General features: G+C 37.5%; 2 protein-coding genes across 4 annotated transcripts in view; both read right to left on the bottom strand.

Moving 5' to 3' along the window:
• Positions 1 to 722: 722 nt before the first annotated feature.
• Positions 723 to 27803, bottom strand: part of LOC145454988 (peripheral plasma membrane protein CASK-like) — a 60934-nt gene continuing 33853 nt past the window's right edge. The window contains exons 11-27 of one of the 3 annotated variants that reach the window (XM_080332936.1): positions 13357 to 13503; positions 11842 to 12027; positions 10479 to 10557; positions 10037 to 10122; positions 9905 to 9973; positions 9089 to 9106; positions 7297 to 7395; positions 7049 to 7146; positions 6092 to 6204; positions 5245 to 5325; positions 5024 to 5104; positions 4369 to 4463; positions 3851 to 3958; positions 3407 to 3493; positions 2919 to 2936; positions 1568 to 1684; positions 723 to 1455 (exon numbers count right to left, since the gene is read on the bottom strand). In XM_080332936.1, coding sequence (XP_080189062.1) covers positions 1396 to 1455; positions 1568 to 1684; positions 2919 to 2936; positions 3407 to 3493; positions 3851 to 3958; positions 4369 to 4463; positions 5024 to 5104; positions 5245 to 5325; positions 6092 to 6204; positions 7049 to 7146; positions 7297 to 7395; positions 9089 to 9106; positions 9905 to 9973; positions 10037 to 10122; positions 10479 to 10557; positions 11842 to 12027; positions 13357 to 13503 — 1542 coding nt within the window. In that variant the 3' untranslated portion in view covers positions 723 to 1395. The remainder of the gene's footprint in view (positions 1456 to 1567; positions 1685 to 2918; positions 2937 to 3406; positions 3494 to 3850; positions 3959 to 4368; positions 4464 to 5023; positions 5105 to 5244; positions 5326 to 6091; positions 6205 to 7048; positions 7147 to 7296; positions 7396 to 9088; positions 9107 to 9904; positions 9974 to 10036; positions 10123 to 10478; positions 10558 to 11841; positions 12028 to 13356; positions 13504 to 27803) is intronic. The other 2 variants (XM_080332937.1, XM_080332938.1) reach the window with 2 other exon arrangements.
• Positions 18155 to 19866, bottom strand: LOC145455003 (uncharacterized). Its single transcript, XM_080332955.1, has 3 exons — positions 19717 to 19866; positions 19533 to 19653; positions 18155 to 18998 (listed from the first exon to the last, which is right to left on the bottom strand). The coding sequence occupies exons 2-3, from the start codon at positions 19649 to 19651 to the stop codon at positions 18230 to 18232; spliced, it is 888 nt and encodes a 295-aa protein (XP_080189081.1). The 5' UTR covers positions 19652 to 19653; positions 19717 to 19866; the 3' UTR covers positions 18155 to 18229.

The following is a 27803-nucleotide window of genomic DNA, read 5'->3' as shown; positions in this document are numbered from 1 at the left end:
GGTGAAGTTGTCATCAATAAATTGAATTGATATAAATATCCGTTATGTATTTTCTATCCTACGCAATATGTATACAAACTATATAGTTGTAGTACCTTCCTGCTTAGCCTGTGTATGAAGACTGAAGAGTGCTAATTTGATAAGTAAACTAATGAATCGATATTGAGGTTAGCGAGACACGGTACAAGCTCAAAGGCTCTCCCATCGTAAAGCTTGATATTGCGGGGAAGCGCTGAGCCGTTTTTAAGCGTCTCGGTCTTGGCAGTGTGGAGCGTTGGACGTCACGACAATATGCCTAATTGCCCGTCAGTCTAGTGGTGATCAACCTGAAATCATACCCAACCAAAGTTTCTTAAATCCTAAAAATGCCCATTCACATTCATATACCGTTGCCGAAGCCGTATCAGCCAGTAAGGAGTAGTGATGTTGGGTACAGGAGAATAGCTCATTTCGAAACAACAACAATAATATTATTTTTAAACCGAAATCAATTTCACCATTTCAAATCACATCTCGGGCCGCAAAACAGGACCTCGTGGGCTGCGTGTTGGTGCCCCCTGCTCTAAAGGGTCAGTGCCACACCAACCATGAACCTCGTCGCACTGGTTAACTATCTGTTGATTTCTCTTCTAGCGACTCGGTAGCGAAATTCGTTCATAGACACCTGACAATAACCTAACGTAACCAACTCTTGAAAAACACCTCTCAAACCGAGTCGACAATGCAATTATTAAGTATTTATTACATGATATTGGATCGAAATATCGGCAAGGGCACTAAGCACACATGATACGAAATTGGAGAAAATTCGTGGCCAACACAGTAAATCTGACAACGCAAAACTAACCACGCCGTACTGAATGCCTACACGCTTCATGTCGAAATGGGAAAATCGGCACAAGACAGGGAATGATGGGATATGAGATGTACACCCGTAAATGCTAACAGTCTACATATTTTTGTTTAAAAACGTAATTTTACTATTTTTAGAGTTTATTCAAGCAAATTAATTTTGTCCACGATATACCAAATGTACGAACACCTCAGATATATTGCGATCACGATTTGCGGTTCACTAAATCACATATTTTTTCCTGAGGTACCAAAAACGTGAACAAACATTTTCTCATTACTTAATGTTGATTACATCAAAAAATGAACATTGATTATAATTTGAACACGGCACAGCGTAACGCAATTTATGGATTCATTTTTGGGAAAACAATTGCAAACGGCATGACTTTGTTCCGATCCGAACGGCCGACATGCTCAGAACTAATTGAAAACGAAGGAAAGAAGAAAAAAAATCAAGATCTATAAGGATATTTACGTAACGGCAGCAAAGTAATATTTACTTAGACTACAAAATTGGCAATGTTACATCGTAGTATGGAATCAGAACACCCAGGAAGCAGGAATCCACTGCGGCTTCGCCATAGTTTCTTCGACGGCATTCTGCCAAAATAAAATAACTCAAAATTATACTTATCATTAAATGAAATTATTTGACATGATCTACATTGGATGGGTTTCCAGTATATAAAGATAACTTAATAAAATAGTTTACCTTTACGGCTTCTATCGCGTCCTCTATGTCGTCGTTGACTATAACACGATCGAAAAGATGTTGGTAGCCGTCCTTGATTTTGTCAGATTCAGTTTTCAGATGACCGAGGCTTGCATCCTGAAACAATCACTCATTTCCAAAGATTTGTTAAACAAAAGAACAAAATTATTTCCAAAATCTTGTAAATATCACATAACAAGCACACCGAGCATTCCAATACAACAAAATCGACCAAGAAGTAGTAGCAGACTGGACAAATTCTACTCCCTTCTATATCCAAATACACCATAATATAACGAGGAATACATATCACCAACATTCAGGTTCTGTTTACATTACAATAGCAGAGAAGTTATCATATTCTAACTAGAACCTTCACCGATAGCCCCGATATGTTCGGCCGACATTCAAAACATACGGCATCCAGTGGCGCATTTCCAAAACTAACCATAGGTATTTGTCTTTGAGTAGTTGGGATCTAAGAATTAATCGGTATAATATCAGTTGGACTTTATTTCAATAATCCAAAAATGATGCACTTTTAACAAATGAATAGTGATATGTACCTTGTCTAATGGCAGGGTTGTTATGTCGAGTCACAATTTTTTGCCGACTAGACTTGAGTCTAAGTCATTTTTTCAAATTCGTAAAATGACTCGATAGTGTATTGACTCGACTTGTACTCGAGTCATTGTTCATGACTCGAACCAAGTCATGACTTGACAAGACAGTCATTTCATTATAACTTCGAAGAATAGTAAAGTCACCACATTATTGGTATTTCGAACGTCAGTCCTGAGACTTGGAAAATAGGGCCAAAAACTGTTGAAATTGAGGAAAATTACGATATAATGAAGGCGAGCCATTCTATATCACTCGAGCAGAGTTGGAAAAAGTGGATTGAACTTGTTTGTTAGTTTGATATTCGTGGTGATTCGACTACATTGGTAATTTTACACCAGCCCGATATTCTTTTTATTTTTCATTCCATATTTACCGACTTGAAGACAGACCCACTTGTAGGCTTTCATAAGACTCGGACTCTCTCACAACACTATGACTCGACTCGAGTCAAAACAATGAAAGTGAGATTGACTTGTGACTTGGTTACAACCCCAAGGGTGTTGATAAGACGGAGTGCCAGAGTAATCTTGCTGGTAAATATACCCATGCCCAACCCACCAAAAATCACACACCCCTAATAATAATACTGAACTATAGTGGAATGGCTACGTCACCAGACCCCGACACGAACACCAGGCCTACACAAAACTAGCATGGAGATCATATTAAATTTACACCACAGAAGTACGCATTTCACCAACATGCCAAATATCGATATCATACTTACATCCAACGGTAGTTGCGACTGCAAATGCACCGGTACATGGTGAAAAAATCACCATGGTGTTAGCAAGATAACATAAATTTTTCATTCTAGTATGGTCAGAGGCTCAGACTATTTCAAACTCCATCATTTCGTTGTGTAATTCTAAAATGAGTGATTTTTTCTACTTCCAACTCGATAATATCCAGAGAAGAAAATCCATTGATAGCAGCATACCGGTTTATTGTGAGTTTTGCAAATAGAATAGTTCTAGTTGCGAGTTTTGAGTAGTTCTAGTTCTAGATCTAGTTGCAGATTTTGAAAAGAGATTAGTTCTAGTTGTAGCTGTACATTTTGAAAACCCAGTAGTTCACACAGCTTTGGCAATGTTGATGCACTCATGCAATAACAAAGTGTTATTTCACAGTAGCTACGCTTTCTCTCAAGACCAGTTTACCAAATTGGCTTTGACATAATGATATGCAGATTTTATGACACAAAATTTCACTTACTCTCTGAATTTCTGCGGTGCTCAATACCGGCGCTTCGATGAAGATAACATAGGGTGAAAAATCGATATTTCGCAGCAGCTTCAGGGCCTTTAATAAAATACAACTTTTCTTCGATCTCGTATAGTACGAAACGCAAAATACGAGGTTCAAAAGTAAGGGCCAATAAACAACTGAAGTTGAAGTTCTGTACCTCCAAAAATCTTTCCAAACGAGGTCCACTGACATATATACAATAGATAAATAATGAAGGTGGCATCAGTAAATGACGAAAAGGGCATAGATGACTTGAAAATCTGTCTACCTTGGGTTAATTTACTATATTATGGAAGAAAACATTAGTATATCAGATCTACTGAAAGCCAATTAAAGCCAACCACTTGATACATAACATGTTGGCTCTTTACGATACAAATTACGATTCTGATGTAAAAAGCTAAATCAGACCTGAGGTTCGACATCCAAGATCGCGATTCGACCTTCTTCGTTCACTTTTCTGACAGTGTCCAGCTTAGTTCCATACAGTACGTTTTCATGAGTACCAAATTCAAGATACTGAAAAATTAAATAAATCGATAATTAGGTTTTTATAGTATATCAAAGTAGTCAGTGTTGCTACCTGGGTAGAAGTGACACAGTAAATATCTGCTTGATTACAAGCAAAAATTTCCCAAATAGGCCAAAACTAATTTAAGTGGAAGTAGAGAATGTAGAAAAAGTAAGTAGTTTTGGGTAAAAAACTATCAAGTAGAAGTACCAGAAGTTAAAAAACACTAATTCCTCAAGCAAGTAGCGAAAGCGCACAAAAGCTCTGTGTGTACTCCAAAAACAGGAAAGTGCTCCGTTACTGAATATGATCCAAAATTTGCAAAATTACATGTAGAAATGGAAAAATTCAAATCGCAAAAATAAGCAGGTTTGCTGAAAAATCAGTTCGAGTAAAAGTGCCTCGCTCAATCGCTCACCTTGTGATTCTTGATGTCGTGCATCATCTCCTCCTGGGAAGTGAAATAATAGCTCTTGCCTTGGATTTCGTGAGATTGCTGAGCGCGAGACGTATCTGCGGGTTGCAATTTATCAGGATTAAAATTGGGCAAAAGTGGCGACGAATTTCCGATAACGATGAACTCGATAGTACGAAGATGGAGTCACTCAAGAGATCTACAAACAGACTTAGGCGATTATATAATTCTAGTTGTCTAATTAGATCGAATTGCCAGTAATCTTTTTTGTCATGTTTCTTTGTTCTCATTTTATTTCTAATGTAATTTCTGCTTTTCCTGAAAATGCTACGGAACTATACGGTGCGCAAAAAGATAAGCTCGGCGAAAAGACATTCGTCATTCTCGTGCTTAAGAAAATGAATTTGATTTGATATGAACTGAACTTGGTTTTTGTCGCATCTCTTTTTAGTATGAAATTGAATTCAATTTCAAAGATTTTGCAATCACAGTTTCCTAATTCTAATCAAATTCGAACAAAAAACTGTGCAGCCATCACTTTAATTCTAACCCAAATTTGGAAAAGCTATTATTTCTAATGATGCAACTCTGCTTTACCAGCTCTAGAACTGATATGAAAATGATCCAACTTTGGAAACCGATATAACTCAAAACTCACGAGGAATCGGATAACTGAATAAGTCTGGCCGTTGCTGCAACAACGAACTCTTGATGTGACGCCGACCAACGCCGTGAGCCCCTGTAATGAAATTCGTTCCGTAACCTGACACAAGTTCCATTATCTGGAGTCATAGTAGGGCTGAGCACAATGATTGCAGTGCTCCAATCTAAATCGAGTGTGAATTCCAATCCATCGTTGTTAATAGAAGGAATACTTACCGAGTAGAATGAGGGTTTTTCTCCTGACATTATTCATTCTGACCACCTCCTCGTACGTCAAAAGGTCGAGTTTATCGAAAACTGTAAAAGAGAAACCACACTTTTTGGATATGCGTGCCCGAAAAAATTGCACTTGAAAAAAGTGAGAAAAAAATAGACAAAAGATGATTTCAGTAGGTAATAGAAGTGATGCTAAATGATGTGCTGCCATCAATATATGTACACTGTACACTGTGTACAGTGTACACTACAGCCTAGGGATCATAAAACTTCATATCCATACCTTTAGCATAGCATAAAGCAGTGGCTTTTAAGCTTTTTATATCGCGGCCCATACATCAGTATCATTGGCATCACCCGATCCAAGCCTCACACGCCAAAATGAATGCATTTTTTCTGCTAGTATGCTACGTTTTACGGGCTTGTATGAAATAGAGAAGGTTAGGAATGCTCATGAACGCGACACGGTTTTATGGAACATGTCTGATGCAGATGATTTCAAATAAGGGTAAATATTATCGGCTGACACTCGTCAAGGGTAATCGTCAGCAACTGGTAGAGATTACCACTGACAGCCAAAAATATTAGGCTTCATTTCAATATGAATGTGTTATCGAATTTTATATTGAAGTTCTGTACCTCCAAGAATCTCTTCCATTATAATATAACACATTTTGAATAGTCTGTTTTTTTGAGTTGAGTAAAAGGTGATGCTGTATGGCGTAGTCTACTCTTTTCGGCTACATATTCAAGTTGTCAGGTACAAGAAACAAGCACTAATAACATCACCGCAGTTTAATGAAATAATTTGACTGCAGTTTCAGAACACATTTTTGATCACACGCACCGGCGCTATGTTTGGCCACATATTTGTCTTTCTGAACTTTCTTCTTCTTCCAAAACCAAGACGCCGGTTCCTTCGATTCTTTGGCTCTGTCCATCGCAATGCAAGAAATTCGCCTGCGACAAACAAATAGAGCGGTGGCCGGAGATAGAAAAAACATGTTCCCCTCTGAGATATGGATGTAGAATTTGGAAATCCGCTCAAAACTGTTTGAAAAGTCAAACTGCTGCCAGTTATCACTTGCACAAACTGCCAATCTGTGGAATTTCAAAGATATTTAGTTCTTGTTCTAGTATCAAGTTTTGAAAGTAAGTAGTTCTAGTTTTAGTTCAATCTTTGAAAGTGAATAGTTCTAGCTCTACTGCTAGTTCGCACAAGTCTGGTCACAGCAATGTCAAGTCGCCATCACAATTGGCAGCAGACCTTTCCAATCCATAGCAGATAGTAAATTTGAAGCGTTCCCAAGACTTATACATCTATTGCTTCTATACGAGAATGTTACCTAGGGAATCAGTACTAGCCTATTGACCTCGATAACTGACATTCCACAAAGGAGTATTCTATAAATAAGGTGAGTATGCCATGCGCTACATGCGTGTATTGTCGCAAGACATCAAAGATATGCCAATGCGGTAATTTGAGCTAGGCTGAATGATTTGGTTCTGAATCTAGTATTAGGTTTTCAGCCAAATATCATTAATCAAGCCATCATACCAGTATGTATAAAATTGTAAAGTTCAAATATCTACCTTTTATGCGACCACAAACAATATAATGCCAGTTCTATATCACATTTATAGATTATTCGGTATTTTTTTACCATACCTAATAGCTAATACCAATTTCATTGGACTTTGCGACAAGGATGTGCGTTGATCACTTCGCATATTTTATTGTTATTTTCAATTTTTAATGAAAATCTTTTCCCGGTATATTCAGAAAGAAAACGCAAAGCCTCACCATTCCTGCAATTCAGGAGACGGAATAATGCCGACTTCCGCCTTTTTCTTGTCCGCCAGTTTCGCCTGCCACCAATTATGATCATCTTTGCTTATTACCTGTTGGAAAAAAACATAGCATTTGACTTCCCTCAATACAACTCGCAAGCAACAAAGTACTTGAGCAGAAATTTATGTTACTTCTACCTCTACTTAAGTAGCCATGCTGAATTTCGGGCCAAATCGAACGAGATAGAGAAATCGACTTACTTGTAAAATGTCTCCCACTTTAAAAGAAATCCCGACATCTCGGCACGGAATGAGATCATCTTCGTACGGACTGTATTCAAATTGAGCTCGAACATAGATCTGTAGAGTCAAGAAATCGTAAAATCTAGACAACTAAAATTTGTCAAAAATCAGTAACATGCAAAGGACGTTGATGACACACATCGTCAGAAAATTATCTCGAATTTTCTAAAAAGGGTTTCATCGATAATCCACAATAACGTAACGCAGTCGAATTCGGAAGCACATTCCGCAAATTATCACGATAACCACAGATTGAAGTCTTATCCAGACATCAGGAAGAAAAGAGAATGATATCAAGATTTATTTATCTCTAGCATTACAAACGAGCCATAGTGAGAAAATAAAGTAAAGAGAGACATTGCATCGGGCAAGTGCACACACGAATACAGTGTTGGGATGCAGCCATTACCTGGCACGACAAACATACAGACAAACGGACATAGAAAAAAGACCTGATCCCAACTATCGATCGAAAATCCCACGCGATGCTACGGATGAAATACATCTTGTAAAATTTGTAATAGAACGATATTGTTAGATAGTTGAAAATAAAAAGGCATTTTGTTCTATGAAGATTTCAAATTACAAGACTACTGCTGGAGAAAATTGTTAGTTTGAGTGCATAAAAATACGGGTGAATATTATTAGAAAGATTGCTATATGCGCAAATACATTCTACCATTAAAAAGCTACCACGACAAAAACGAATTAAAACTTTTACAAGATCATGATTTTTTGACACACAGTCACAATTTGCTTAACATGTAAATAAGCTGTTGTAAGTTGTTGAGTCAAGTCAAGTCATTTTCAATAAGTCTGAGTCAGCGAGCAAAGGGTCGAGCTGGAACTGGAGTACGAGTCCAAGACATTGTGTTGCACTGTTCATTGTCGAGTTCAAGTTGGGTCAACTCACGTTTTTTGGGTGATCTTGAATGCCATGAATTTATAATATTCTCGATTTTCAGTTTTGTGGGTGATATTGAATGCCTTGCATATGTACTAAATTTTCATTTTTTCTGTTTTTGGGTGATATGGAATGCCTCACGTTTATCATATGCACATATTTAATTTTTTCAGATTTTTGGGTGATATCGATGTCTAGCATTTATAATATACTCATTTTTCAGTTTTTGGGCGATGTTGGATGGCTCACATAAAATAATATACTGATTTTTCATTTATGGGTGATATCGAATGCCCAACGTTAACAATATACACATTTTTCTGTCTTTCGGTTGATATTGAATGTCTCGCATATATAATATCCTCAATTTTCAGTTTTTTCGGTGATATTGAATGCCTTGAATTTATATTATACTCATGTTTATTCAAACAGATAAAACACAGGTTCTAGCCCTACTCTTCAAGTATAGGTCTTGATATACGAGTCTTTAGTCAAGCCATACGCAATGACTCGAATACAAGTCCAGTCAATACACAAAATGACTCAAGTCGTTAGAGTCATTTTCCATTTCCCAGAAAATGACTCAACTCAAATCGAGTCAACGAAAAATAACGACTCGAGTCATTACAACCCTGGTCTAAGACGCTAATGACAGTCACATCCTCTCAAGCTGGCAGTGTAAATACCATTGAAGTTTCAGAGTAAAATGATGAAAATATAACAAGATCCTCAATTCCAAGAAACTTCAAGAAACAAAATCTGTCACAAAGCATCGTTGATGTACGCACAATCAATGACAGCACTCGGAAGATCTATTTTTCCACATAGCACTCAAATGGAACCTACCGGGTGCTTCAATAACAGCTAAAAATACAAACGAATCAACAATGTGTAATGTCTCGTACGTCAATAACTTTGATTGTATAGTAGCACTAGGAAATATCTTATGGTTCAATTAAAAATAATTTGGTTAATCAGCGTAAACTTGTGCAAATTGCTATTCCACACTCACTAGGGTTGATCAAAAATAACTCTGTTTGTAAATTTTGAATTTATTATAAAAAATTTAAAATGTTTTTTTTCTGGAATTTTATGAAATGAAATTTGTAGGTTGTCCACAAAACGATGCAAAACAAATTTGACTCAATTCCAGTACGTGGAAATGAAGTTATTCGAGTTTTTCATTGACAACTCTTCGATTACCCAGAGTAAATACTATTTTTTCAAATCCAAGATTTTCAAACTCCGATAATTTCGCTTCTACCAGTTGGAACCGGACCAAAATTTTCTGTGTAACGTTTTTTTCAACTCGACATGAAGCGAACTTGATTTTTCTTTCGAATTTGGAATCTGATTCTACTTCCTAGTTTTCGCGCATTCAGAATTCTAATTCTAATCTAATTTTGAACAACTGCGTACATGGTGTAGATCAATCTAATTCTGATCTAATTTGGGAAAGCTGAAAATTTTCCAGCTTTCCATCTCTGAACAGATGCTCACTTCTCGGCCATGAGCAGGATTTTTTGTATCCGAATTTAACATGAAAGACAAAACCAGGACGCGAATTCCATTTGATCGATCAGGATTGCATCCAGATCCCGAAAAACCATGATATACACTGTACATCTGTAATAGCAATACGAGGAAAACTTTTTGATTTACCTCACAAGATGGCGGTGGAGTTTTGTATCCAGGCACCACTTTCAGCGTGATGTTACCACGAATTTCTTTCTGCATAAAAATCAGTTAGTAGCGTCATCGAAAATGTGAGTAGCGCACTTGACTACAACAAACCAGCATGGTCTGAAGCTCGTCGATGGTTTGGTCTTCCGTACTTATATCGTTGATTTCCTTGATTTGGTCTCCGACATGGAGCGTACCTGTGTCAGTAAATAAATTTTTATTTTTTTATATTTTAGAGAACATGCAACAAAGAAAATACATGGTTGAGATTGGCGGCACACTTGCTAAGTACTTCTACTTTTCAAAGTACTCCCAGCAGGTTTCGCCAACTTGCACTAAACTGAATTAGGTTAGTTATGAATTTTGGCTACTTTACAGCTTCCAGTTTTTTAGCTAAAACTAAACTTACAATACTTACATTTTCACTAAATTGTAAATCGCTACATCTTGTACTTAAGCATAAATTTGTGATGTTACTTCTACTTGAGTAGCCACAATGACTATTTTGACAACCCCTTGCTGCACATTGTACAAAGATCGAAAATTCATTCACCTTGTCTATGGATCATTCCGCCGTGAAGAATCCGGGCCACGACACAATGTCCTTCGTAATTCGATTTCAACGTGATGCCCTTACAACAAGGAAAATGGTTTACAATCGAATGATATATTCATAATGAAATATTGGATTTTCAAAATACACAACTAGCACAAGAACTACTCACTTTTCAAAATGCCCAACTAGAACTAGAACTACTTGCATTTAAAAATTCGAATCTGCAACTACTGACTTTTTAAAATATGCAACCACAAGTAGCGCTAGAACTAACCACTTTTCAAAATTTGCAAGTAGAACTAGAATTACTCAAAAAACATCATGGTTAGTTGACGTTAAACGAACTGGATAGGTAGTTTGCACAAGTCTGGAGCGTTGCTAGAATAAATCTTGAGATCATAGTCTCGAAATGAATCTACATTCGTCACCCGATATAGATATCGCAACACACTGTTTACTGTGACGGCGATCGAGCAAACCTACTGTAGATCATGGCATGAATCACCGATAAAGCTTTTTATATCGCTGTAAAAGTACGTCGTCAATAGCGCTGGGCATTGTGATTCGAATTACATGAAACAATATAGTCACATTGCTAAATCACTGGGCAAAAGCTTCGACTGACATTACAAATTTGAAATTCTGACATGCTGCTTCACGTAATTCTGGCGATCTGCGCCTCAAATGGCTTGTTTACGGTGATTCGGCTCAATGAGTGAGAATTGATTCTTTTGCGAACTGAAATTACGTACTTTTTAAGTAAAATAGATTTCATACGCTTCACTTCTACTGGTTGAAATCAAGCCAAATTTGGTGCGCAACGTTTTTAAAGCAGAAAAAATACCACACATTGCACACCATATTTGGCTCAATTCCACCCAGTAGAAATTAAGCTACATGAGTTTTGAAATTTTGAATTTATTAAAAAATAGTTGAAAATTATTCTCTCAAATTTTACTGTCCAGTCTTTCCAATTCTCTACTAGTTGCTGACGATTACCCCTGACGAGTGTCAGCTGAAAATATTCGGGTTCATTTCATTATGAATATACTATTTAATTGTCCAGTTGTCTAAAAATCGATGCATAACATTTTTGTCTAAATTCCAGCCGATAGAAGCAAAGCGATTGCAGTTGAAAGATTCAGTTAGAAAATAGCCTATAGCAGTGCTTTTCAACCTTTTTGAGCTCCGTTTGTACTTTTTAGGTAAAATAGATTTCATTCGCTTCACTTCTACTGGTTGAAATCGAGCCAAATTTGGTGCGCAACGTTTTTTAAGCAAACCTAACAATTCTAGCTAAAGACGCAAAATTCTGAAAAAAAAAAGTTTTTATGAACAACCCTACTGTACCATTACTTACCAGGGGCTCATTGGTGTTCCTGGTAAATTGTACTAACTGAACCCTGGTTCTAACGCCATCTTCGCCGGGCCTGTCTTCAGCATTGGAGAAATGGCTGCCATTTCCTAGCGTAGGTGAAGCCACTGGCTCAGGTTCTGGCTCGGCAAGCACCCTGTGAGACGTGATGTCGTGAGCCTGCAGCAATCGCTGAAATGAAAAGGAATCTCATGACACTCGGGATCACACTCTGAAGAGCTTCGTGATGTCACAACATGGCCGTCGGGAGTCACAGAACTATCATGGGAATATTCATCTATTTCTTATAGCTTACAGATGTACAGATGCACCTTTCTAGTTTATTTCACGTCCAAAAATCACTGTTCAAATCAATGCTGTCAAGTTTTGGAAATGCGCTGTAAGCTAGATGCCGTATCTTTTGTATATCGGCTCAATATATCGAGCCAAAATTGTTGTGTATCGTTACTCAGGCAACCTAACAATTTAATCAAGTAGCCAGCAAAATTTGAAAAAAGCCTTATTGACCTCTGTTGAAAAGCATTTCCTAAATGTTACACAAGAGTTTAATGAAAATCAATAACAACAAATCGGGAAGTTATCTCAGCTATAATTAAATAACACGTCCTCTTGGGACACACGATTCTCCAATACCAATTCCTATCGTGTTACATAACACAATTACGATTAGGAGGTTACGATCGCTTCCACAGTTGTTAGATTCAGTTGGTTTCGGTGGAAATTACAGGGCCTGAGCTCATCTAGGCTGCATTGAGTTCATATCAAGTTGAAAGATAAAGGTTCAATAATATGGGGCTGCTTGAAGTGTTGATTAAAGTGTTGATATTCAATGTTTTTTCAAATTCTCTACTAGTTGATGATGATTACCCCTGACGAGTGTCAGCCAAAAAAATTCAAGTTAATTGCAATATCAATATACTATTCAACTGTGTATTGAAGTTCTGTACCTCCAAGAAGCTGTTCTTCTGAAACAAAGATTCGTTGCATCGACTGATTCATATGATAGCTGTCTATCAAATGACTGTAGCGTGTGTTATGTTATTGTTTCAATGTTATAAATTTTGGGATATCTTCAATGAATAAATGGAGTACTGATAACTGATATTATTGTGTTTGTGAATATTGGCTTACTAACGTACATTACAATTGAGATGATAGTTACACAGCTTTTTCCAAACAAGATTCGAATTAGAATTACTGAATTCCAGGATTGCAACCAAGTCACTAAGTTCGGAGTCACGCGTCAATTTGAATCTTACAGTTTCGACTCGAGTCAAGTCGAGTCATTTTCAATTCGACTCTAGTCCAAGTCATACTGTTGCCAATACACAAATTGACTCGAGTCGAGTCATATTCCATTTTCAAGAAAATGACTTGAGTCATTACAATTAGAATCAAAATGAGAACATAGAAACATTCGCCGAATTGGGTTAGAATGAGATTTCCGGCATTTCGCTCCAATTAGTCTAATTGAAACAATCATAATCATAATCTATTCACCATAACATGAGGCTGCAGCAGAATCTTTTTCAAGTCCTGTTCGATCGGGTCCTCCTCTGATAGCTCAGACAACAGATTCTTCATGCATTCGACGGCGCTGTGGACCGGTTCACATTGCCCCCTCTTCTCCGCAATAAAGTCATAGTACTGCAAAGAAATTTAGTTTGTCAGAAATGATATGCCACAAAATGCGATCATTATGCACTAAAAATACTCTTTTTTGATTAGCAATGTTCTTTCCAATATTCTACTAGTTACTGACGATTACCCCTGACGAGTGTCAGCCGAAAGTATTTGGGTCTATTTCAATATGAATATATTACTTAATTGTATATTCAGTTAATAAACTATCAGCTACCTAATCGTTTTATGAGTAGTTCTAATACTTTTAAAGCTCGTTAGTGCCAGTTCTAGTTGTGGATTTTGAATCTAGTTGTGGATTTTGAATAACGAGTAGTTCAAATTCTAGTTCTAGTTACAAATTTCAAAAAGTGAGTAGTTCTAATTCTAGTTCTAGTCAAAAATTTCAAAAAGTGAGTAGTTCTAATTCTAGTTCTAGTGACAAATTTCAAAAAGTGAGTACTTCTAAAAATTCTAGATACCAAAGCAACAACAGTACTGGCTCACTCTGTAATTCTACTTTGTAATAAAAAAGACACAGTAATTTTGCTACCTATCAGGTTTGCAATGATTCCAGTTTATTCGTTCGTTCATTCATTTTACTAAATCTCCCCTATCAGAATGCCATGAAATTTTAGGTTTTGGGGTATTCCGCATGCACCATACTATCATCAATTACTGCTACCACAAAAAGTTTTAATTTACGGGATACATTGCATCAGCCTGTTTCTATTCTTAGCATATCAAAAACTATTACCCTACCGATTCCCCAGACTGTCTACGCTGCCGTAAAGACATCGGTCTCTTAACCACCGATCTCCAATACAACTCGGACACTTCGTTTTTCTTGAAAGTCTGATTCTCGATGAGGGTAACCCTTTCAAAATCATATTCCGACAAAGATTTCATCGATTTCCGATTCGCAGATTTTTTCATGCTGAAGAAACTCGAGGACTTGGAGCGACGCAGCGAACGGAAAGCTTTACGGAATGAGCGCTTTTCTGACATTTTCCTTAGCCAAAAGTGGATATCTTAACTGTACAGCTCTTCAAAAATACACAAGGTCATGATAATTATGGCTAGGCACAATGATTAAGAACTCAAATCTGAATTGGGTGTGAATTCTAATGATTCGACTTGAATAGTGGAGACGATTTTTTCAAGTTTGAAATTATATAGGCAGAATAGTAAAGTAACCATACTATTGGGATTTCGTCTATTGGTACTGGTACTTGAAAATGCGACCGGGAACCTCTAAAAGTGAGGAAAATTAGTATATTATAAATGCGAACCATTCGATATCACCAAAAAGAGTTATAAAGGTGGGTTAAACAAGACAATAACTGAAAACTGAGCAGTTGACACAATGACTTGGACTCGGACTCGAGTCATAATACCATGACTAGGACTCGACCCTCTGCTCGATGACTTGGGCTCGGACTTGACTCGTTGGTGAATTGAAAATGACTCGACTTGACTCGAGTCAAAACTATAAAGTGTGATTGACTTGTGACTTGGAGACTTGACACTCGGTGACAACCCTACTCCTTACCATTAAGAATTAACGAAATACTATAAAATGGCATTTACGGTGTCCAATTCTTTAATTATTTATTATAGTGGTGCCCACCGTAAATACTATTTTATTGAAATCCAAATTTTTCGACGGCACTAGCTCCGCTTCCACTGGTCGGAATGGAACCAAATTTGGTGAACATCGTTTCTATAGACAACCTAACACTTTCATGGGGTGAACAGAAAATTTTCAAATTTATTGTTATTTATTTTTTTATAATAAATCGAAACTTTCTTCTCCTTCACTGGTGTGACAAATAAATGATTGATGATTGACTTTCTTCTCCTGTAGCTATGCGGCTACTAGCTGGAATTGAACCAAATTTGGTGCGTAGGCTTAAATCAGGTAACCTAACAATTTCATCAAGTAGCCAGTACGATTTGAGAAAAAAAGTCATTTTCGAATACCCCGAATGAACATTAGTCAAAATTACATATCTTTGAAGTCGTGATCAACTAATATCATGGTAACAAACTGAATCGAAATAACAAATAATCTTCAATGTGATGAAGAACCTGCATTACATCGTTTGTGGTCACAGCAAAAGTACATTTTTCAACTCTCCACATCATTCACACCGTTATGATCCTTGAAAACTCGACATCACCACCAAAATCCTACGTCCCGTTCGAGTTCATTGCAAATTTTACACTCTCAACATCGCTCACAGCACTTTGGCCAACTGTAACGCTAAAACATGTTTCAGAAAATGGGCTATCATGCAGCTGGCATGACTGAATGAAATATTGATGCGGACGCCTTTCAATATGAGCAAAATGTAAACTTTCTTTTTTCTGCAGTAGATGATACGCATTTCACTAAATTAGACGTCCAATCAAAGAATCAATACCGTTTTCCAATTTGCAAAGATTTGCTTGATATGCGGCTATAAATTAATCATAGCGTGACGGCAACTCAACCCAAGAGTTAGATAGTTATGAAAAATTTCAGCTCTTCCAAATTAGATTATAGCTAAACAGTTTTTTCCAACTGCTGTTTTAATTAAAATTACTGAAATTACCAAAGAAATACAGCAGAAATTAAGTTCAGTGTGCATCAATTTTTAGTTCATTCCCATAAGCATGAGACTGGCAAATGTCTCTACACCAGACTAAACCAGATTAAATTACCAATTTGGAAAAAGCTATGTATCTATAATTCTAATTCTAGTGTAATTTGGAAAAAACTGTAGAGCTATAATTCTAAGCTACCAAGTTTCCGTGTAGCATTTCCAGGAAAGCCATAAATTAGATAAGAAATAAAATTAGAGCATACAAACATTCCACAAATTACATTACCGAAATTCCGTTCTAATTAATCTGATTAGACAAAGAGAATTATGTAGTTGTCCAAGCCTGACACAGCAGCCTTCAAAATATAGACTTGAACCTGTAGCTAGCACATACAGAAACGAAATGAACTAGCCTTATTCTGTATCGATAGCCGTGGGAGTGGAGAAGACATCTGGAGAAGGCATCTGGACTTGAATTATATCTTCAATAATGTAATAAGGTCTCTCTCAATAACAGCACCGCGGAGAGGTGAGATTTTAGACTCTGTCACTTGTATTGATTATATGCTTTATACAAAGCACTGTAAATTGTATTGATTGTGGCTTATATACGGCATAAGTGTTCCCAGTAATACTAACACATTATTCCAAATTAAAAGAGCGACTGTGTTGAGTCTTGCAGGGATTCCGAAGGTTGACCGACTATTTTCCAAGTAAACAAAACTATTATTTCCTACGAATTTTTATCCAATGATGTTCAAGAACGGCAAGCTCTTGATTGCAACATCAAATTTAAGTAAGAGATCAATAATGTCCTAATAGTTTCAGTCTCGGTTATCAATATGGACGAAACGGTCAATTTTCAGTTTAAGATGTTAAATCCATGTCTAGTAGGGTTGTTCGAAATAACTTTTTTTTCTGGATTTCTAGGATTCACTGATTATATTGTTAGGTTGACTAAAAAAGTTCTGCACACCAAATTTGAACAGCTTCTTTGAGGTACAGAACTTCAATATACAATTGAATAGTATATTCATATTGAAATGAACCCAAATATTTTCGGCTGACACTCGTCAGGGGTAATCATCAGCAACTAGTAGAGAATTCGAAAGAAGAGCGTATATCAACAATCGTAACACCAAATTTGGTGCAATTCCAACTAGTAGATGTGAATGCACTGAACCTGCCTATATATAATTGACTGTATAACGTGACCAGCTGACATGATAATTGTGATATCGTTGGCCCCCAATTCACCAAATTATCAACTATTATTTTAGAAAATAAACTTCTGTGTGTCCTTGTTTCCTATCTAGATATTTTTATGCGATTTTAACTCAAAATGCCAGTTTTATGCAATTTTCAGTATCAGATATTCCCTGAGAATCTGCCTGGTTCTGTTCCTCCAGCCGCAACCATAACACAAAACTTTTTTCAGCACATTTTTCATCAATATCATTAAGGCAACAAAATAGATCATATGAAAACAATGAAGAAACAGGGTCAAAAAGAAATTTTTGCGATTTCACATTTCAATAGCGCGACAAGGCAATAGCAACATCGTGAAAGGTCGATTCAGACACAATTTCGGCGTTTGTGAATTGGCTCAAACACTATCGCTCAAAAACGTTCTTGAATTCAAATCAAGACAATAAACAAGCCACACAAAACATACATGACAGATCAAAAATTATAGAATTTAGGTTCAGAAATATTTTTTACTCGATACGGGTAAAATTTCCGATCAGATATTCTTCGTCACATCAACTATTGCACGGTTATGACTTTAATTGGTAATCTTCCAGCAATTCACGCAAACGACCTGATTTTTCAAATGCAACACTTCACAGTTTTTAATCACGTAGTAGTCTCAGTAAAAACGTAGCACCAGTAACGAAAGGCGATTTTTTCCTACAAGAAAACGGGGAGGATAATACCAAAAAAATTGGAAATGTCAAATTATTCGTTCAGCAAGAAATGTGTCGCAATTGTTGGATGCGTGACTAGCATCCAGACCCTAAAATTGAGTTTAACATCTATCGCAAACAATGCCATATCTTTTGAATGTCGCCGCAGGCAATAGTTTTCATCAGTATCGTCTCAAAAATCCAGACATACGCCTGGCTGTAATAATATCAAAAATATTTGTCAAATGCAGTACATTTTTACGTTAAGGTACTGGTGCTGCTCCCACTGCTAGACGACCCCCTTCTATCCCGAAATCTTGAAGAATTTCGGACATCATCTTCCGAAAGTCCAGTGGAGCTCTGACCGGCATCAAGCCCTAAAAAACGCTGCACGGAATCAGACACCGTGCTTGGAACTTTTAAAAAGCCGTTAGAATCGGCTAAAGGAGTGTCGGGGGTTTGTGGGCTATTCACGTCGCCCAGAGAGACAGGTTGTACCGCCATCGTTGCTGTATAACCCATTTGCGATTGCAAAATGTCTAACGGTAGATGTAGGTATTTTTCTTTACTGGGGGGCGAAAAATCTTGCGATTTCGCCCTGTGTTTACCCCTCCTTGCTAAAATCGAAGGTTTTTCTGTAGGTATAGTCCACGTTCGGCCACGTTGAAACACGGGAGAGTCTGCGTAACGTCTAGGCAACGACGGTGACACCGCAGGAATATTAGCCCTCGGCACCGAAGGTACCGAAGCTTCCTTGACATCTTCAAGTGTCGCATCGTTGAAATCGCCCGATTTTCTCCAAGGTAACTCGGACAGTAAATGCACTTTTTCCTCTGGCTTTACGTTGGTTTTATCGCCTTCCGAATTGCCTCTGCGCCGCCTGCGTGCGTTTTCTTTGCTGGGATCGTCGTGGTGTTTTTTGTGGGTGTTATGATGGGCGCTGTGGTGCCTGTGACGTCTGCGGTCGTGATTTTCGCCGCCTGAAGAACCGTTCGCTTTTCTTGCGAACACGGGCGACTGTTGATATCTGGAAATTCAAATACATAAGTATAAATAATTTGTTGTAGGTACAGTACTTCAATACACAGCTGAATAATATAATGATATTGAAATAAACCCGAATATTTTCGGCTGATTTTCCTCAGGGGTAATTGTCAGCAACTAGTAGAGAATGGGAAAAAACACTGTATATCAACAATCGTATCACAAAATACATAAAATAACAATGGTCTGTTATGACAAAATAAAATGACAGGTCAGGCTGTATCGAATACAATGTCATTTTATGTTTATTTATTTTATTTACAAATTCTAGGCTAACGCAAGCAGACCAAGTACTCCTAGTATTTCAGAGTACTCAAGCAGTACATAATACATACGGAGGTACTAACGAGTACTTTTGTCCACTTGCACCCCTTCCTTAAGTGGTTATGTTTCAGACTACTTCTACTTTTATCAAGTTTTTTGGTTTGTAGGCAAAACCAGGCCAGCAACACAATGGCAATCCACAATGAAAACAAGTGCTATATTATCTTAAACTACATTTACGTCATTCCCTTACCTGTGCGGTGTTTTCAAATGTACGGCTCGCGTTTGCGACACGTTGTTCCATTTGATAGGTTCAAAATCTCGCTCGTTTTTGAGCTGTGTAACGGGAATCACTTCGAAAGAGGCTGCCATGTCTGAAATACGTAAAACGGTTATTAATAAAGAGCACAAAACATTGCAAAATAACACCGTTTTACCTGTGCAGTCCTGTAGTTTTCAGTAAAATAACGATGTTCCTCCTCTTTAATACTTGATATGAATGTAAGACAGAAAAATTTGACTATTTTAAGCTACGTTACAGCTACATAGATACAAAAATATTCGGTCAATGTCTATAAAACACAACATATCGACTAATTTACTGATGCAGTTAATACCTATGTATATCAGGCCAAAGGCTAGTTAGCATACTGCAATAGTGATAAACAATCTTTCTTTCATACTGTGTCACAATGTGCTAAATTATACACGGTCCTACTATCTTATTAATGACCTGACTTCACCTATAATCTTGAATTAGAAACACCACAAAGACTTAATCTCTTGCAATGTCCAAGGGAGACTATACTTAATAATATTTCATCAGCACTTTACCGAGTGACCTCTAAGAATGAGATGTGATCATGCCTGACCGGTCTATATATATTACAACATTTTTTCCTGATAGTGAACCGAATTACACCACATGACGCAATACAATCCAGGGGATCGCGCGTTGCGACATTCAATGGATTATACTCTTCGGCTACAGAGAGCCACTAAGTCAATAGAACAAAATAAATATATAGAGACTATGTAAACACTGCTGCAATTGTGACGGTGTCTATAGAAAACTTAAGTTTATTATCTCCCAGCAGTAGTTAAATCTGACACCACGACATCAGGCGATCTGACCGGGTTCACGGTTGGTGTACCTAAATGTAATCAAAAGACAACGATCCAGAATTATTTACTTTATGGACCGTTATTACCATTTTGCGTTACACAACCATCACTGTTACACAATCAAATGACAAATACAGGGATACCACTGTCTCTCAACATCTTTCTCAAATGTCATCCTACATGTTTCATCACAAGTCGCAAGTATATGACGATGGTTAAATAGTTCGCTGCGGGCTACGAAATAAGCAAACAAAAGATGCCAAATGCAGTTTTAAAAAACCACTGCATTGGAAATTTCAACATTTAGGCTATAATAGGAATCCTCTTAATTGACAGGTTTGCTCTAATCCTCAATCATGACATGCTTGGTGCTTTTAAATAGCACAAAACCCACCCTTAGGCAATTTTAGTGTTTAACAACTGGAATTCCTTCATGTTGCAATATCTATTAACATAGCTCTTCAGGCAAACCGCGACTGAAGTAGCTAATCCACTTCAAATTACCTAATATATCAACTGCTGGTACTCTTTTTCTCATTACTGAACTTATTCATGAACTGGATAGCGCAGGTTTGAACAAGAGACGATTCCACATTTATATAAACTCTATGACTCCACGGATTTGTTGCAGGCTTCATAAGGTTATCATAGGCTGAATTAACTTTGAGAAAAACTGGGATTCCTAATTGGAATCGCTGGCCTTTTTGCCTGATATATCAGGTGAGCAGCGATGATTTTCCAAGTTAAAGTAATTTAATAAAAAATAATTTAAAAATAAACATAGTGTGAGCACAGGACACCGATTCCATTTAGGCTGGGATTAAATCGCCATTAAGAGAGCAGTAACGAGCACATCCTTTCTCCTACTATTCTGTCTCCAGGGAAATGAGTTATAGTAAACAATTTATTCAGGAAACCGACATTGTATCTGGAGAGGAAATCTCAGATTAACCTCAATCGGATTGCATGAACTATCGAGGAGATCATTCCACGCTGCCTCAATACACATTGAAATGATATCTCACAGTAAAACCTATGTGCCCCAGAAGTATTACCAGCTCATTGTCGTCACAGTGCAATAGAAACCCTTATCGACAAACCATAGCGGTCACAACAGTACATATATAAAATTACATAGCACTCAAGGATGGGAGTATCCAAAGCAAAGAACTTACAAGGATATCAGTTACCAAATATGATATGTTCATCTTTTCATATTCAATAGTTGACACAATAATACAGTGGCGCCGCGACGTAACAAACGCTCAAAACAGCAACATAACTATAGCCCACCCATTTATTGTCATTATATTTATATTTCATGACAAGCAGGTTCAAGTTTGATTGTTTAATCTCAGATTTGACTCGATAAATTACCGAGATATACCATTTACAGACATCTGGTTACAGACTTTTTGCAAATTTTTATGAGTATGACCACCAATATTTGATGGACATCATTACTATTGAAAACGGGCACATATGTTTTGCACTAAATCAGTCACCGCATGAATGTTTTGCCACTATACCAGCCATTAGGAATGATGAGTCATTATTTGCAATGTAGGACTATATCACAGCATACAATTTGATAAGCATACCTTAGAGCAGCATTGTTAGCTTTCTACAGATACTTAAATGGACTGAATCAACTATATCATATTCAAGTGTACCATACGACCAACCCATTTCATACCCACACTTGAGTTTATGCTAGTGTAACAGTATTTATCAGTTGCACTTGGCTACATATAATGTATCAATATACGAGATCAGTGCTAATACTAAATTCCAGAACTCATAATATAGGCTTTCAGTGTTGATAAATTGGATCACAGTTCATTGTATCTTGATCAAGCCTAGCTCAGGCGTATTAATATCATGAATTTAGAATCCCGTGTTAGGAAAATTCTGATCAAAACCTACAAAAATATACCCATTTTTGCGAACATTATCATATTGAAATGAACCCGAATATTTTCAGCCGACTCTCATCAGCCAGACTGGAATCAGTGGTTGTTTTCGTCAATAAGTTGCGCGTGACAGAAGGGTTTCTTCCATAGAATAATTAAAGAATTGAATGAGAAGTTGCGCGTGACGTTTGCCACCAATTCCACTCCAGCTCATCAGGGGTAATCGTCAGCAACAGACAGAGAATTGGAGGGAATTGGCAAGATATACAATGTTCTTTCCAATTCTCTACTCGTTGCTGACAATTACTCCTGACGAATGTCAGCCGAAAATATTCGGGATCATTTCAATATCAGTATACTATCCAATGGTATATTGAAGTTCTGGACCTATGAGAAGCAGTACAGTAATATCGCTGCACATAATTTGCAGACTTTCCACACTCACACCACATTATAGTAAAATCTATAGAGCACAGCACACTAATCCTTCCACCAAATACCTTTACAGCAACTGAGCAGAGTATCAAGCACTTCTCTCGTTATATATAAGTCTGTCATTAATTTTTCTCAAATAAAAGAGAACTAAAGATACCAAAGAAAGCCAGTTACTGAATCTCTCATAACTAGAAAAGAGAGAAAGAGCGCTAAGTGAGAGATGTTTACATATCTTACAAATCTAGATTGTCTCATTTCACGCAGCTAGACAGACCCATGGGAAACTCGCATTGATGTCAACAGAGTGTGAATACTGTACGTTGCTCATTATTTTACGGTTAATAATGATCAAAATAACTGGCCACACGCAATGAATCTTGGCAACTTGAAACACAAATGAATCCAGCATAAAGCTCACAGAAATGGTGGTCAAGTTATATGATAAATATTCGAATTCTCGTTACGATTACTGATACAATATTTATTCCAATTCTCCATTCCAATATTCGGATTCATCTCAATATCAACATTCTATTTAATTGTCAAGGCCTATTGAACTTTCATGCCTCCAAAAGTGCCTTCAGATATGATGTTAAGTTTATGTAACGCTATGACAGGCAGATCATCCACCACACAGGTCAAACGATTAACTTTGCAGTGTGAAAAAACAGTGTGCAAAGTCTTTGGAATAAATATAACACCGAGACTTATATTGTATTGATTGTCAAGGTCCCTAGAGTGTGATTATAATTATTTTTGTCCTGACGACTATATCCTGACGCGACAATGTGTCAGCTAGTTGTATTACGCCAATATGAGGTGAGACCTATCCCATCAAGCTGAATATTCTGAACAACAAGCTAAAAAGGAAATATGCCATACTCTCCCAGGAGAATTTAAGATTATGTACGCCAGTTTGAAAAACCCCAGCTGTCAGTTCACTTCTGTATTGAAGCATTGATGATATCACACAGCGATGGAAACATGACTTTGTGAAATTCTAAAGACATTAAGATTACAAACTATCAACAAATCGCTACAAATAGGTGACCGATTCAATGTTTATTTATTATAATTGTTATTATTAGAATATGTCACCATAAATACTATTTTATTCAAATCCAAATTTTTCGACGGCAATAACTCTACTTCCACTGGTTGGAATTGAACCAAATTTGGTGAGCATCGTTTCTATAGACAGCCTAACACTTTCATGGGGTGAACAAAAATTTTTCAAATTTTTTATTATTTATTTTTACATAATAAATAAAAACTTTCTTCTCCTGTAGCAAAGCGGTTACTGGCTGGAATTGAACCAAATTTTGTGTGTAGGCTTAAATTAGGTAACCTAACAATTTTATCAAGTAGCCAGTACGATTTGAGAAAAAAAGTCATTTTTGAAGAGCCCTAATGTACACTGTACACAGGCATTTGCAATTCTAGTTTTTGTGAGAATGAAGCTCTATTTGATACGAACCGAGTTACACTTGTGTTGTATTTTTCCTAATCAGGAATTGCATTCAATTTCAAAGGTTTTAGCGAATTCAGTAATTGTAATTCTCATCTATCTTGGAAAATCTGAAATTTTTCAAATTGCCAACCCCGTCAGAGGTTCATAATCTGGGGCAGCGCATGAGCTACAATACTGCGCCAGAGTCCGATTTAGCACCATCCCTTGTTCAGTTAAAAAAGGTCAATCGGGATCTTTCTCAGAAAAACTTCCATGGGTCAGCACCGAGCTGGAGATCGCGGCAACACGACAAACATTCGCATCGCGATAAATATCTCCTAACCAACTCTTGACGATCTGGAATAGCCATTTTCGTAGCAAGCGATAAAGACGACACCATCACGAGTTAATTACTCACAGCGTCCGAGCGAATGACCACATCAAAACATCGATGTTGTTCCGCGGCTGGCCGATTGAATTTCGTAATAATCGGCTGTCGTGATGTCCATCGAGAAGAAAGCTAAATAATAGTCAGCGCCCGAGATTATGCCACGATCTGGCATATCAGCTACGCCTACAAACGCATGCCACTTCATTTTGATCGCTTGTTCTTGGTATGTTATTATCTGTTACTTTTTCATACAGTGTAAAATGTGTACGTCTTTTATTTACATGTTCTAGGCCAGTGATTCTAGAACGCACTAGCCTGGCGAACCCATACGCTAATCTTCTAGCCTTCGACGAACCGAAAATTTTCGCTGACACAGAAAAAAAAATCTTCCGCATCACTGCTGACCAGGGGTTCTCAACCTTTGACCTAGCGGATCGGCCAACCTTCAATATCGAAATTAACCATAAACGAAAAATGTACGCAACAATTGTTACATCAGAGATTTCATTTAATGTGCCTTTTCTATATCAGAAATTTAAGCGTGGTTTTATTGAAGTTCCTGCAGTGCGAAGCTCCCGAAGTCCTGTTCAATACCAATAAATTGATTGCTATTATTGGGTATCGTTAGGTAGAAATGCGACTTTGCTGTTTGCAATAGCCTCAATTATACCGCCAAGTATTGCTTAATTGCGTTGTCGGAATGTGATGAAGTTTGTTTAAAAGTCTCCGTATCTTTCGAATATAACTTGTCCAGTTGACCACATGAAGTGCGGAATGCCGAGCTCACGAATTTCCGTATACTACAATTCACGCTTATAATCAGTGTAATATTCATTTTCGGTTTTATTATTACTCTCATAATAATATAAGTTATTACATTTCAATTGCCGAACTGGCAACCTTTGAAATGATAGATAAATTCTAACAAAACCGAACCGAGCCCACAAATCAGTTGCAGGGTCGCGTTGCCCGAGGCTTGTTTGCGCCGTTAGAAATTGACTCAGATATAAGTCACCGATCAAACGCGCGGCCACGATAGCCATACCTTCGCCCAGCCCCATACACCTCACCGCATTTATCAATCCCTTCTACACGGGTAAACACCGCGATCCCCTTAACCGGACGTGACTACATAACGTGTTTTGAAATCGCCCGCTTTCCCAGTATTAATCGCGTATATTACTCAGAAATGGAGCTAGAATAACGCAATGACACGAGCTGGTGTTTTTCGGGTTTGTGGATTCCGATTTCGTGACTGGCGCGACCGCACACCGAGCCTAGAGTAGTCATGCTGTTTTTTCTGAGAATCGACTCACTCAAGATAGAGCAATCGACTCAAAACGTTGCAGAGTATCAAGCTAAAAGAAGTTAGTCACAACTGAAGCAATATCATTATGTGACGGCGGTTCTGAGCCGGGGTTCGCTGGAGGTCGAGACACACACAGCAGAATTCACGCTGATGTGAAGTAAACATTCGTTATCATCTTTTTGTTTTGTGTGAAATTCGTGTTTTAGTGGGTCTGTTCTTTTATTCAAAACAACTTTTTTCCGGATTCGGGTGGATTCACTGATTAGATTGTTATGTTGCCTGAAAAAAACGCTGCACACCAAATTTGGCTCGATCCCAACTAGTAGATGTGAAAGTACAGGAGTTTGAAAATTTTGAATTTGAGAATTTCAAATTTATTGTAAAATATATAACAAAAATTGCAAATTATACTTGTAACCCCATGAACTTGATGAGTTGTCTACAAAAACGACGCAAAACAAATTTAGACAACGTAACGATTTCATGTTTTCTTTTACAATATCTTTTCAAACTCCCGCGCGTTAACATCTACTAGTTGGAATCGCGCCAAATTGGCGTTTCTTCTTTGCAACCTAACAATTTAATCAGTGAATCCCCGCAATCTGAAAAAAAATCATTTTTGAACAAACCTACAGACCACCTCTAAAACTGAGTCAACAGACAGCTCGAATTCGATTGCAATGCGGCCCGCAACGTCAAAGCCGGTCACGCGGTATCGACCGCTTTAGCGCTCATCAATAATTAACGGCCGCAAACGCCTTTTGATGTAATCGCGTCACCCGCGATTTCATTTCGCGCGCCACGCGTCAGGCCCCGGTGACTACCAACTCGCAATGGGAATATTTTCGGGCATGCTTATGCTTACTGCGCTCTCACACAATCAACGTCGTCGGTCGCAAAACGCGCGCGTCAAAATTTATTTTTATAACAGCCGTGTCGGCGTGATAACATTCCAGGCCGCAGCGATTATGATTAGAGTTGATTCTTGAGCCGATACCGATGGAACTCACCTCTTTACCCCGATCTATTAGGCCGATATTCGAAGTATACGGCTTCTATCTTGAGGGGCGCGTTGCCAAAACTTCACAGCATTTTACTTGAACAGCTTTACAACCGTTGTTACACTTGAACGTGAAAAAAACAAAAAGACTGCATCTGGACGCAAAAACCAGAAACTAGAAGCAACGAGAAGATTTTATAAGTTTTTCTAAATTCGATTATAATTAGAATTATACTGTATTTGCGAAAACATGGACATTAGGGCTCTTCAGAAATGACTTTTTTTCTCAAATCGTACTGGCTACTTGATAATATTGTTAGGTTACCTAATTTAAGCCTACACACAAAATTTGGTTCAATTCCAGCCAGTAGCCGCTTTGCTACAGGAGAAGAAAGTTTCTATTTATTATATAAAAATAGATAAGAAAAAATTTGAAAATTCTCTGTTCACCCCATGAAAGTGTTAGGCTGTCGATAGAAACGATGCTCGTCAAATTTGGCTCAATTCCAGCCAGTGGAAGTGGAGTTATTGCCGTCGAAAAATTTGGATTTGAATAAAATAGTATTTACGGTGAGCACAACTATAATAAATAAACAAAGAATCGGTCACCGTAAATACTATTTTATTCAAGAGCATAGGGGTAATTCACGAGTTAGAATGAAAGCTATAGAGCAAATAAACATTGGACTAATTATATTAATAGTGTTGATTTCTTATGCTGCCAGCGCCATGCTTAGAGTGGCCCGCAGTTGAAATGCAATAAATTCGAACCAAAGATGTTATAGTGACGTAAAAATTGTAATGTATGAAAAACGTTCACAATGCAGAACCTACCACGGTTCTGTTGTGAACGAGAACCTCTAAATTTCTCCGGTTCACAAACAGAACGCGAACGTGAACC

The sequence above is a fragment of the Botryllus schlosseri genome, chromosome 14, assembly GCF_051294905.1.
Source record: "Botryllus schlosseri isolate E-star chromosome 14, Bs_hap1, whole genome shotgun sequence".
Classification (NCBI taxonomy): domain Eukaryota; kingdom Metazoa; phylum Chordata; class Ascidiacea; order Stolidobranchia; family Styelidae; genus Botryllus; species Botryllus schlosseri.
Note: the sequence above shows the minus strand (reverse complement) of the source record. Positions and strands in the feature narration are given on the sequence as shown.

Coding starts and splice junctions, on each gene's coding strand:
- LOC145455003 (XM_080332955.1), bottom strand. CDS start 19,651: ATGGCAGCCTCTTTCGAAGTGATTCCCGTTACACAGCTCAAAAACGAG. Junction 18,999..19,532: donor CATTTGAAAACACCGCACAG/GTAAGGGAATGA, acceptor TTGAATTTCCAG/ATATCAACAGTCGCCCGTGT.